General features: G+C 29.8%; 1 protein-coding gene across 3 annotated transcripts in view; it reads left to right on the forward strand.

The window, feature by feature from the left end:
- The window catches only part of LOC118190988 (stress-activated protein kinase JNK-like), a 249,078-nt gene extending 236,364 nt beyond the window's left edge, over positions 1 to 12,714 (forward strand). For all 3 annotated transcript variants that reach the window (XM_085807134.1, XM_085807128.1, XM_085807135.1), the window contains exon 12: positions 1,870 to 12,714. In XM_085807134.1, coding sequence (XP_085663260.1) covers positions 1,870 to 1,958 — 89 coding nt within the window. In that variant the 3' untranslated portion in view covers positions 1,959 to 12,714. The remainder of the gene's footprint in view (positions 1 to 1,869) is intronic.
- Positions 12,715 to 14,024: the final 1,310 nt, after the last annotated feature.

Here is a 14,024-nt window from a genome sequence, read left to right on the forward strand (position 1 = left end):
GCCAATGTTATGGAATGTGTTCAAACGGAATTTCAGCCTCTTGATGACGAATCTCTCATCAACATATGAGGAGGAGAACAAGCTTATTAAGGAGAAAATGAAATTGACGAACATGTGCAAAGGGAAAAAATTTCACATTGAATAAATAATCACGAAGAATTACTTAATGCCGTTAGAAAAGGGTGTGAATTGATTGAAGAAAATGATTAGAATGAAAAACGAGCCTCAAAACAAAGCGAAAATTAGAAAATGCAGTTCTTTATTATCGTATGATAGGCGAAGAAAAAAATGGCGTAAACAAACTTTGGTTAAAAAATAATATTTTTCTTTTTGATTTTATAAACATGCAATAAAAGTCTTCTATTACGTAGCGTACCTTTTACCCTTTTATTAGTTTCCATTAATTTTTAAGTAAATTCGTAAATATTTTTGTTTTAGCAAACTATGTTAGGAACAAATTACTAATTTTCCTATAGAAATAATGTTTTACTCTATACGGTACTTTAGAATAACCAGTTAACAGTAATAGCGAGTTATTCTTGTATTACGATTTAATTTGTATACAGAGATAGCGTAAGAGGCCCAGCTGTAATGTCGCTGAATACTAGTAGTTCGACCTGGGTTCAAATCCTGGAGAACGACCTGACATGGTTTTCCCCATGTTTAACATGGATACAAGTTAGTTTCCCTTACAAAGTCCTGCATGGAGGCATCCCTTTCCCTAGATGTCCCCCGTGTGCTTTGCTATAATCAGATAAACCAAACCAATAAAAAGAACACCACTTGATGCCAAACATAAATGTTCGCTAAAAATCTAACTGGAGATAGAAATGGTAACCTTTAAAGTACATTCAACTAACGTGAAAAGAATGACTGTTTTATAACTGAATATAAAATAATAAAAAATACAGACATCTCATAAATAAGAACGCATACATTTATTCCAATCAGCAGTTGAATGAGTTTCACTTCTAGATGTAGATGACAGAATTGAGGTGAGTTCTTGACATCAGAAGCAAATGGACCGAATAATCGTCGAAAAAAGAATGCGCAAACCTTCGAATTAACTTCCACTCTGTTATATCTTTCTACTAGCGATCATGCTACAAGAAAAGATCATGATAATCTTTCATGATATTTTCTCGTAGCTCCATTTCCGTACTTCGGCAGCAATATAATATAATTTCATATAGCGGTTTTTCGAACGAAGCCTTTCAGTGCTTTGTCTTGGGTGAATTTAATATCGAGTGTTCATCATTCTGTAACTATCAAATCGTAGAATACATTTCCTTAAAAAAGAATGAAAACTTCCTTCACTCTCTAAAGAAACAGCTGTTGGTTTGGGTTTGGTTTGTTTAATTATGGCAAAGCACCCGAGGGCTATCTGCCTAAGGGAAGGGATGCCTCCTGAAGGACTTTCTAAGGGAAAATGGCTCGTATACACGTTAAATATGAAGAAAACCACGAAACCGCTCATGCAATCAGCTCATTCGCTGGGATTTAAACAGGATCGAACTACCAGTGTTCAGTGATTTTAGCGCTCGGCCGCTGGTGGGTGTAACTGCAACTGAAAATCTTGGAAGGCAAAATTATTGTATAGATGTTCATTCTTCTCGCTTATTCGCAGTGACGTCATTGCATAAGTATCAATAAAATAAAAAGTTGCCACATTTAAAATAAAATGAAATAAAATAAGAAGTTATTGCACAAAAGTTACTACACCAAGGTGAGGTAAAATAAAAAGGTACCACATTTGGCCTACAATTTTCGACTAATGGCCTGTTTATCGGAAAATACTAAAAATGTAACAAGAGATTATATTATTTGAAAAACGTATTTTCTAATTTTCACTATATATCTTCTTGGCAGATGGTGTGATCGAAATCGACAGCGAAGTAGATGGCTTAGTTGATCAGTCCACTAATGGTCCCAGCAACCCTTTTAACAGACGAAGATAAGTCCTGAATTTTCCACTCTTCCTCAGGTTCAAGCCGCAGAGAATAAAAAAAAGTATACCAGTACTGTTTTATAAGGGTAACCCACGTTTTGAACATTATTTTACACGGTTACAGTTGCAGAAACTGGAAAAAATCTTATGAAAAATTCAAGTATAGTGACGAAGAGGTTGGCTGGTAATCCTGGAAAAGCTCATCAGGTATCATTCACAAAATATAATCATTCCTTTCATCTACTTTAAGTGATTTAGACTTCGGAATTTTAAGTAAACCTTCCGACTTTATTAGGAATATTACTTAACTTTGTGCCAGAAAATGCAGTCTTCTTTTTAATAGTGTTATGAATCGTTACAAAAGTCTCTAAAATGATTTTACCAGTCTAGTGCTTATCGCGGTTGCACAATATTATATAGTCATGAAAATTCAGTTCTTACAATAGAGGTTTCGAACAAGCTTAGAATGATTATTTTACATGTAAATGAAAAACAGTTAGTTTTCAGAAAGAAAAAGTGCACCATTTATTATGGTTAAAATTACGATAAGCTGTAGTAATTTATATTTTAAATGATAAAAAGAATAAAGAAGCGATTTTTGTGTTCTAATTTTATGTGATATAAGAAAGATATTTTTGTGTTGTTCTATTTTTATCTAAGAAAAGAAACAAATTCTTATATCCAGAGACTGTCAAGATTTTTGTAAATTTTTCTATTTTTGTTTATACATCATCGATTTTGTGAATTATGACAACCACAAATAGTGATCGTTTACAGTTATATTTTCTTGTGACTGAAAATTTAAAAATTATTTGGTGCTGATTGTATAACTTTGATAATGGACATTCTAAGCGCTTCAGGAACATATTTGCAGTAATCGCCGAGTCCTGATAAATTGCGAAGTTACATGAATGTTTCAATGATAATGATTTGAATTAAGACGTGTGAAGTGTGTATATTTCTTTAGAATATTAGAAATATCTAATTTTATTTTCATTCTCTCTACTAGAATATAAAATATTGCATAAAAACATTTTAAAATATTTGCGAACATTATTTTACGAGTTTAATTGTAATTTTTTTCGCCGCAAACTTTACGAGTATAATTTTTGTTACTTTTAATGTCTGATGGAAATACGAGCAGATATTCATCATTTTCAACTAAGCTACAACTATCTGATAATGGTGGTTTTGGTAACAATTGATGGTAAAAATTCTGCTTAAAAAACTGAAGGCACTGTATATTAGATTACGGTGGCCGACACTGGAATGTAGAGGTTAAAAGCATTTACTGAAAATAAAAATTTTAAATTAACTAGATCTGCAGAAATTTATAAAAAAAGAAATCTTGAATCTTTAAAGAATATTTTTGGAATATAAACTAGCTCTTCTAAGTAAGTTTTTTTAAATGCATAAACATTTCCTAAGAAAGAAAAAAGTCAAAAGGAAAAAAATAATTTGATTAAGCAGTACGTTTCCTTTATCTGATAAATAAGGAATCAGACTTAATAATTATACAAATTCCGCTAATATTTCATAAGAAACAGATAATATTGTCAAACTCGGTTATATAAGATTACAAATGCTTTAAGCATTTTAAATTTTTTAACGAAATTTGGTTTTTAACGAAGATCTTTCAGCTGATTTTTCGATATGCCCCCAAAAGTCATTTAGAATCAGCAAAATTTTTATTGCTGTTCTTGTTCACACCTTAATCTGCAGTTCTTCAACATGTGAAAGAAAGCATGCAAATGAAATACATGAAGTACATTAAATAATCGAAAGTAATTGCATATAAGTACCCTTTTCGAGAATTAAAGTTGTAGCCCATACTCCCTTTTGGCCTGTTAATTTTTATATCATCAAGCTCAGTTTATTTATCCATTTAATAAATACTATTTTAATTATATCTGATAAGAAGCAACTATCAATTTGAGGGAGAGACTTTTTTTATGATTAATACCTTTTTACGAGAACGTGATCTCAAGTAATTAATGTTAATATTTCTCCTAAACATATGTATTTATACAGCTTTTTGAGTTAAATAACTGACCAATAAAAATTTTAGATAATTCTTGGAATGTAGGGTAGTTGTGCAATAAAACTAAACTAAATCGAAAATTTTTTCATCTTCTCGTGAACTTTTCGATTTATTTTAGTTTATATTTTTTTAAAGCCTAACTACATAAGGCTTTAAAGAAAAAGTGAAATAAAAGGCTGAAAATCGAGGTAGTTAAGTTCAGTCATAAATAATATTTTATATGGGAAGTTATGTATTTAATCAAGTAACAAAATTCTTTTTTGCTTAATCAAAATGGTTTATTCAGTCAGTTTAGAAGAATTCATTAAATAAATATAAAACAATGCCATAACTTTCGATTGAACTAAAACTTGATATTAAAATGGGAAACATGTAATTTAATAACTCCGCTCTTTAAAAACGCACATTCTGATGTATTTTATTTACTTAAATTGCTTTATTTTTTCTACTTTAAATTTCAGAATTTTTTATGTTTTAATTAGTATTTATCTCGAAAATGAATCAAACTTACAAGCGGGTTTCTGTTGTTCTGAAACAAATTCGTGGCGATCGATTTAGTATTCAAAGCAGAGCAATTTTGAGGGAAAATACTGTATTCCTGTAGATATTTTACCGCAATTTCTTTCGCTGTAGGGAAATTGATATGTCGAGCATTTAACACAGTTTAAGGCGTTTAAGTACACTGTCCCCTATTTAGCATAGTTTTCTAAAAGAATCATTAGTTAGAGTAATCTTTATTTAACAAGATGGAGAGTTTGCTTACTTCAAATAGAACACAAATCAAAATTAACAATCTTCGCAAGCATTTTAACTGAAGTGTTGAAATAACGAAATTACAACAGATTTATAAGTTTTAAATAGCTTCAAGCTTATCTATTAGGCAATATTACCAGGAGTATATTCTAAAAAGAATGAAGCTCAAGTACAAAAGCCTTTTAAGACTTCCGCATCGAAAAACATAGGTAGAATCCTCTCTCGCCAATATATCGTTTAGCGCTCGTTTGTTTTTGATGCTGCCGAGTTTCATTATGCAAAAGTGACACTAATTTATTCTAACAGGAATCCCATAGCCACATACTTTAAAATTAAGACAAAAAATACGCCTATTTGTCTATAAAAACAGTTGTATTGATTTGTCTATAAACGTTGGAACAACAAAAAGAAATTTAGTGAATTTTACTATGATTGCGTTAATGCGTATATACACAAATACTGTTCTCTCAGTACGTTTAAAATAACTCGTTATTAGAATTCATAGTTCAAAATAACCGAGTTTGACAAACGCTAAATGCTTTGTTCTCATATTCTGAATGTATTTTAATTTAAGAATTAAATACTATCATAACAATATATAATTTTCAAGTATTTAAATGCAGTCTAAGCAGAATAACTTTGCTCCTCTGAAACACAAAACATTGAAAAATTAACTGCTTATGAACAATCCTAAGATTTCCATATTTTTATACATCTGAAAGATGAAGTGTGAAAGATATTCCCTAGATTTGAAAATTAGTCATTAATAGTGCATGAAACGAAGTACTTCCGGAGCAATAAATTTCATTGAAATGATCCCCAAAATTTAATTATATCTTTTAATATTTTGCTCAAGATTCGTATATATATTATAGTAGAGGAGGTACGAATGATCTTTATGTGTAGTTTTAGATAACAATCATTTGATGTCTTTCAATATTTAAAAAGCAAAACACTGTGGTTTCTCGTGATTGTGTACAAAGCACTTCACAAGCTTCGTTGAAAACAAAGTTTTACTTTCATTTTTAGTTGCATCTTAAAGTAAAAGATTTGTTTGTGTTAATTAGGCATAATAATAGTTATAGATTATGCGTAATTCGTTAATTTAAAGAAATAAAAACGAAATCATTTGAATTTGCAGCAAATGCAGCAACTTCGGCGTGGTCACTTGAAGAATCGTTAGCAAGATGTGCATTACAATTAAGTTGTATCATATGCTCAATAGAATTAGAACTGAATGCAAACGCACATTAAGATTTATCTAGTTTATTTTGTTATATTAAATTTTTCGTGACAATGCACAGTAGCGTTTCACATTACATTTGTAATTTTAAATCTAAACAATTTTTAGTCAAATATTGGTTGTAAATAGAAATACCAAGAGATATAAATAAATATTAATTTTGTCAACCAGTGTTTCTCAAACATCATCTCCTTGAAGTCCCTAAAAAACAATTTTAAAAAGTTCTAGCTGACCTCTCAGTGCAAGGAAATATTTGATAACATCCCTTACCGGTACACTCATATCGCTAGCACTGCTTTCTTATCAATAATATGTATCATAATTACCCAGTTTGGGCACCAACTGCTACTACTGAGAGTTACGATCTAGAGGGACGTTATTGGTCCAAGGGACGCTAACGGAGGATTCAGGAGCGAAAGAGCAGTGACACACTTGAAACATCTGGCTACCTAAATATTTTTAAACACATTTAAACATTCACTTGATTATGCAAACGTTACACTATGCATCTTTATAAAAACTATATTAATCACATCAGTCTACGCTCCACATATGTTATTCCAATACTGTTTTTGCCTTTTTTTAATTCTAGACATACAAAATGTAAGTATAAGTAATGTTAGGTCTAAAATTCTAAAAATATCGCCACAAATGCGTACTTTCAGTGGTATCTAATATGTGTTTTAGTAGCAATATATGTTATGCTACAGCATGTGTTATTGGGAGGACTTAAAAGAATATTTTGTCAAGTTCTTTACAATAAATGACAGAATGATAATAATCTTTCTCATTACAATTCTTTCAATATTGCGTGATGAGATTTAATTAATAACTCTATACAGTGCAAGTGCAATAAATACCCAAAACTTTCATTCAAACAACATCTAATATATAACTGTTGCAAACATGGGGGCTATAAGCAATTTTGAAAGGGATGAGCAAACTGTTGAGGCGACGGACCAAAAAACATTGGGAAATAAATAAAAATGTTTATGTGCTTGAATAAAAAAAGGAAGGAAACGCGAAAAATGCTGCATAAAATTTAGGCAAAGCTAAATTTAACGATATTAAAAATAATGTTTCTAACAAGATTAAAAAGAAATAAAGATGCTTAATTCTATGACAAGTGTTCTCAAAAAGGGGGATTTTGCCCCTTAGGACGAATCGGGAGGGGGAGCTTTCTAGGGGAAAGCAGTCTGCCTTTTATTCATTTGTTAAATATTTAGTTCTAGTTTACAAGGTAAAAAATTACTTTAATTGATGTTTTAATATTTTCTATATTTTCCTTGTTTAATTTATAAAGCACATTTAAATAAATGTACACCGTGCATAAAAAAGGGGGCAGACAGTTCTATATCTCCCGTTCTACTAGGCCGATTGACGAAATTTAACTTGCGTTTTTCATGTCTCGAAAATGTGACTTAGGATATGTAATAGATTTATATACAGCATAGTTTTAATATAGGTAGTTTGACACAAAATCTGACTTTTTCTAAAATGGCATGCCAGTTTTTCTCCATATTTCGATTCTACGACTCAAATTATGCCAAACTGCCAAATTTTGTAAAAATCGCACGAGTAGTTTTTTAACAATTAGCTCTCAAAATTTTAGCTCCTCAATGTTAATTGAATTTAATATATACTTATTAATCTCTCTTTGTTTTATTAAACTTACTTGATTCCTTCTTCCAGAATTCGAAATTTAAATTATTTTTTATAAATTTTTCGAATTTGTATTATAATTATAAAATTCGATAAAAATTTTTACATCACCTTAAAGTAGATGTATTTCTAAGCACGTCTGCAAAAAATTAGAGTTTTTTATTCAAAATTTCCTTAGAATTTACATTTTGACGCGTTTTAAAATAAAAGCGTTAATAACGAAAATGTTGTTTACGTACTTTGTTAAAATTATTTGATAGCATGAACGATGGACTTTTTTTTCCCTCTATAAATTACGAATTCCGCCATGCGAATTATTCTTGGCGTAAACTGAAAAAAAATCTGCCAAGATCAATTTTTAAATTTCTTCAAATTTCTCAAGAAAAATTACAAAACTTAATATCTAGGCATAATTTAGGTTGCAAAATCGAAATATGGAAAAAATTGATATGTTATTTTAGAAAAAGTCCGATTTTGTGTCAAAATACCTATGTTAGAATAATGATCTATAAAAAAACTAATATATATCCTAAGTCGGGCTTTCGAGCCATGAAAAACGCAATTTGAATTTCGTCAATCGGCCTAGTAGAACGGGAGATACAGAACTGCACTTTTTTATTTTCTTGCAGTGTACATGTATACTTCGAGATTTGGAAAGAGCGAGGAATTAACCTTTAGGAATAGTAAAAAGAGTGCATGGGGCAGAAAAAAAGTTGAGCAGCACTGTTCCAGGAGCTAGTGGTCAGCTTCATACTTAATTTATGCAAGTATTGTCATATAATTATTATTATCTCCATAGCACCATTCATTGTTGTCATGACAAAATTTAAATAAGAATTCGCAACTTCCTGGCCTACTTGAATTTCAGTGTTTTTTACTGCTAATGAAAAGGGGAACTAAATCAAAAACTTAACAGACTGTTAATAGACTAATAATTAATTCAGTGAATTACATCATTTTTAAAATATCGCGATAATTTTATTTATTTATTTACTTATCTATTTGTTTTTTTATTTTTTTATTCGAAGATACAGCCTGTGGAGGACCGTTTGGACTACACATAAACTGATTCCAGCAATTTTGCGATTTCAAAACAATTTGGCTAGATAGTTTAAAGATATTTTCATAGCTATTTTCGCAAGTTCATAAAATATCAAAAGAAACACGTGAAAAATAGATGGGAAATACTGATATAAATCTCTGATAAAGCATAATAGTAGATATTCTTTTTTAATCCTTAAAAAAGGAACAAAATGAATTTTGATAATTACTCATACGATATTTTAAAGTGTAAAATTTATTTTTATGAGAATTTGTCACGAATTACTAACTTTTTTATACCAGTGTTCTGTATTTCACATTTCAAGTTTTTATGTTATTTTCAGAGATGCACAGTTATAATGCAACGAGAGATATGGAATATTTATTACATATCTCTAACATTTTATACAAACTTCAAGAATTTTATTTTGAAATATTTAAGTAAGTTTAAAATAATATTGTAATAAACACATTAACAACAACTTTCATATAAAATAGATAAGCACTTATATGCACAAAGGTATAACTTAAAAATCTCTCACTTCTTCCCATAATACCCATAATAGGCCACAATACTGTCTAAAAACGTGTATTCTATGAATTAACATACTGCCCCTTTTGAGCTGCTTTCATGCCCACTGCAATGATCGGGGGAAAAAAAAAAAAAAAAAAAAAAAACGTGATAATTATATCTGATTATAAAAAGGAATGAAATAAAATATGTCATTGGATGAAAATATTATAATCAGTAGAAGCAAATATTCTTATCACGTTATATATTAGCCTTTTCATCTTTTTCTTTTGTCAACATACTTTCTTTTCGTCATTTGTTTATGTTCTAACATAAAATAATCGTAACTGCTTACTACCAAGTTTCAAAGTTGAATACGTTTTCACAGCAGTAAATAAAATTCATTGTGTTTTCAAAAAAGATAAAAATCTCAGTTTTTTCAAAATTAAGCAAAGAAAGAAAATCATTAAAAATCGACAATCAAAGAGCTATATGAAATATTTTATACGCGACAGATCAACAATGAAATACAAAATAAAATCAGATAAATGTTATTAAAGAAGTAAAATATATTTGCTTTCATGATTGCTAAAATTAAAAGACACTGAAAATACACATTAAACACTTTTGCACACACACCGAAAAAAAGATAATAAAGTTATCCAAGTTTATTTTTCTCTACAATTGTTTTCAATACTTTTAATGTGAACATCATTAGCAGCACACAGAATGCCAACAAGCAGCTACTAATGGTATCCAAGACTATTAACTGGCAAGATGGTTAGCCATCATTTGTAGAACACTGAACTTGTCAATAAGCATCTAGCCAACTGTCTATCCCATTCCATGCTGCTTGATGTTTGTCAGGTATAACAACAGTAACATCTGTTTTGCAGGATTTTAGATGTTGGAAGTCTTTGATGTTAATCTAGTTAAACAGTAGACAGATATAAAGCCAGTGTACATCCAAGTAGGCAAATTACCGTATTTGACGGCATATAAGACGCACTTTTTTCCTAAATTTGGTCTTGAAAAAAGTTACCTGTGTCTCATACGTGAAGGACACAGTCTTATACGTGAAGGAAATTGCATTCAATAATTGTTTATTTGGCTTTTACGAAACGTGCGAACTAAAAGAAACCACGCTATTGAAACTTTTTTTCCTTGTGTGTGGCCATCTAAATAAGGGTGCGTCTTATATGCCGTCAAATACGGTAGGTGTCACTCGACCTCGCCAACTGCTAAGCTTCTGCCACAGATAAAATTCTGAGGGAGGACACCCTGGGACGCAGTCAAAGAGTCTCCCATGCATCTTCTCTCAAGAGGATTTTGGCATACTATGTATTTTGAGTGTCCTCTTGCCCAAAAAACTATACGCTTACAAACATCCATATCTTCTCCGGATTCGAACTTCGGCCCTTCATTACAGCAGTCAGCGTTACCAACCAATATCCTTTCTGGGCAGCATTAAACAGTAAACAATGTTCTGACATAACTTTAGAAAGATCTAGCTAGATTTCAGTCTAAATTCAAAGCAGTAAACAATGTTCTGACATAACTTTCAAAAGATCTAGCCAGATTTCAATCTAAGTTCAAGCTTAAAACTTTCTAAAAAGGTTAGAATTGTAGGCTACTGAAGAATTTCGCTCATAACAAAAGTGTTATTCCCTGTGAAATGGAAATTCAGTTTTTAAAATGATCCAACTGAATGCAGGATAAAATTAAAACCAGTTTAAACTTTAACACTAATATCTGAAGTATAAGCTATAGAAAGAGAGACATATTACTTTCACCAGTGGAGATTATCTTCTCACAAGCGAAATTTAAATTTAATTTAGTGCTGAACAAACTCAGTCACTTCTTCAGTGAACTAGCATATAATCTTGAAATAACTGTTGCTAACTACAGGTGGGGTAACTTCTTATATATCCCCTTTGTCTTCTACTTCATTATGTTAACTACCTCTTCAGGAGGAATTGCGATAAAATAAGAGTCATAAAAGTAATCTTAATCAAATGTAATTAACAAATCTTACACAAACTAGTAAGTTAAAACTTACAAGGAAAAAAATAAATAAAATGCATTTAACATGATAAGTGTGGAGACCAAAAAGTAAATTTGCCATGACTAATGCATGGCATTCCATGATACAAGTAATCTCTAATAATAAAGAGTTCCAGTGTCACATCTTATTGACACAGGTTTTAAGAAGGTTGTTAACAAGAAAGTGACAGAAAGAAGAGTAGTTCTATGCAGTTTCATCTGTGCACTAAGATGATGCTGACCATACTCCCTCAGAATTTCAAAATGCTAGTTTGCTTATTATTTATTATACACAGGAAGTTCAATATTCTCTGGAGCAAAATTTGCTTACTTTTCATGATGAATAGGTATATTCATTTTCATTTCTTCTTCTATGTCTTCATCTCACAGCATTTATAATATACACAATTATTTTCAATATTTTCAAATACATACCAATATTTTCAATACATTATACATGAGCCTTGTTTATGATCATAAGTGTAGATAAGGACAGTGCTTGGAAAGAACTTTTAAAGATTCTTTTTGCCTTATCACAAACAAAATTCTTTCACGGTGACTTTCCTGAAATCAACCACTTTTCCGAGACTTCATCTCTCAAAGTGAAAAATCTATTATACATTCCTGACAGTCATTTTCTCTAATGTAACCGACCTAATAGACCAAAATCACTTGAAACCATGGATGGCCACCTTCACTGCATTATAATTGACACATAATTTCTGGATACTTTCATCAGGACATCCTGTATATTACGGAGAAGTATAGAAAACTGCTAATTTATTTCACTACAAATATATATAATTAACTCTGCAGTGCAGTTTATTAAAAATATCAATCTGAAATTCATAAATTACACTAAATTTCCCTTTCTTAAACTATTGCTCAGACCACATGGATCATAAAAGTACAAGATTTAGTACAATGACTGTATGTTTTATAATCACATTTCTTATAAGTTGCTACAATAATGTTCAATAATGTAATTTCCAATAAATGTTCTCCACTAAAAATTGCCATTGGGCTGTTTGTGAACTGTGAGCTTTTTAGTAATGCAAATAAAATTGTTTTCTAGTTATTGTAATTGCCAAATGCTACATTGCTGTATTTTATAGTGCTTATTTGAGAATAATTTTAGGCGAAACATTACAGCAAATTTTTAATGTTAGGAAACAAATAATGTTTGAAGTTGCCAGTTTGCATGTAGTCAAATGTTGCGTGATCAGGGTTTTGTATATAATTTTTTGTACATAATATGCATTTTTGTTGTAAATATGTATTATTACAATTTATACATTTGCTGGTTTCATGCAGTGGCTAGTCTGTAGCTCTGTGTTATTTTGCTATGGTGCTGAGTTGAAGTTATAATTATTCTTTGTAAAGCCAAATTGTTTTTGAATTAGTAGCACAGATTAGCTTTTGAATGTTTGTCAGCTTTGAATAAAGTTTTGTTTAATCATTGTTTCATAACATATATGATTTTTAATCAAAATAACAAACTGAACATTTACAACAATTGACTATAGGAAACTTCTTTAATCTTTTTTTTAAAGTTTAACCACAAACACATTCGGCACATTTATGATTTATAAATTATTGCAATAATCAGAAACCACTCTTTCTAAAATTAATGTGTTAACTATTTCATTTTTGATGAAATATATCCAAAGAAATTAAATACTGAAAATATTTATCCATTATGCAGAAATAATTGTGTTTAAATTAAGAAAAATCTTTATAGAGATTTTGTGAAATCAAGACATTTTATATGATTTAGGTACAGACAGTATTTTAGCAAATTAAGGAACATCACTTATATTAAATCAGTTTTCATACTGCCAATCAGTATTTAAGCAGAGCTTTTCAATAGCATATTTCTGAAGAGGCAGAAATAATAGAAAATGTAAATTATCATTTTTAAACACATCAGCAAAATAGTTGCTACATTCATATATTTATTGATAAATCTGATATACTATTTAACTATTATGCATGCTAATTATTGGCTTGAAATTAATTGTAACCATCATTAAAGTTAGCAAACCATTATTTACTAGCATTTATAGCTTAAAAATTCTCTTTATATTCTTAACCTTTATAACGCCTCACCAACAAATATCATATTTCTCTGGCTATATGAAATAAAAAGGATATGGATAACCTTATATGTCTTTATGACAATCATTGGCACCATTCTACAGTAGTAACAGATATCAGCTTCAATAATGTATAAAGATTCAGGTTTATAATGCTATACAAAGCATTTTCAAAATAATGCAATAGTTCCTTTTGCAATAATCATAATTTTTCCTTCGAATCCATAAAATTCAAAGTTAATTATTCTTGCTTTCATTTATTATTTTTATTTGTACATTTCATATTTATTATACAAAGAAAATATTCTCAATTATGGGCAGCAGATTTTCATTATTATTTTTAAAATAAAATGGTTGGTATAATGTTAAAATATAAACTAATTTAACATTTGCAAATAAAAAAGTTCATTTAAGAAATTCAAAATACCTCGACAAACAACATTTATACACATTACTTATTTCTTAATTATTTTGAAAATATACTGAAAAAAAAAAAATGAATGGTGTCTCTTTTACACTCAAGAATTCAGGGAACAAAAAAGACAATACTTTTCCATTTTCTACATATGCATAACTCTGAAGCAGAGAGATTTCTTGAAAAGAAATGAGAAGAAATGGGCTGTGACCAATTAATTTAAATAGCTATTATTGAAAAGCCATTTTTTAGTTTTAGAAGAAAAATAAAA

Source organism: Stegodyphus dumicola, chromosome 1, assembly GCF_044657685.1.
Source record: "Stegodyphus dumicola isolate Sdum_Otavi_A_Nest chromosome 1, ASM4465768v1".
Classification (NCBI taxonomy): domain Eukaryota; kingdom Metazoa; phylum Arthropoda; class Arachnida; order Araneae; family Eresidae; genus Stegodyphus; species Stegodyphus dumicola.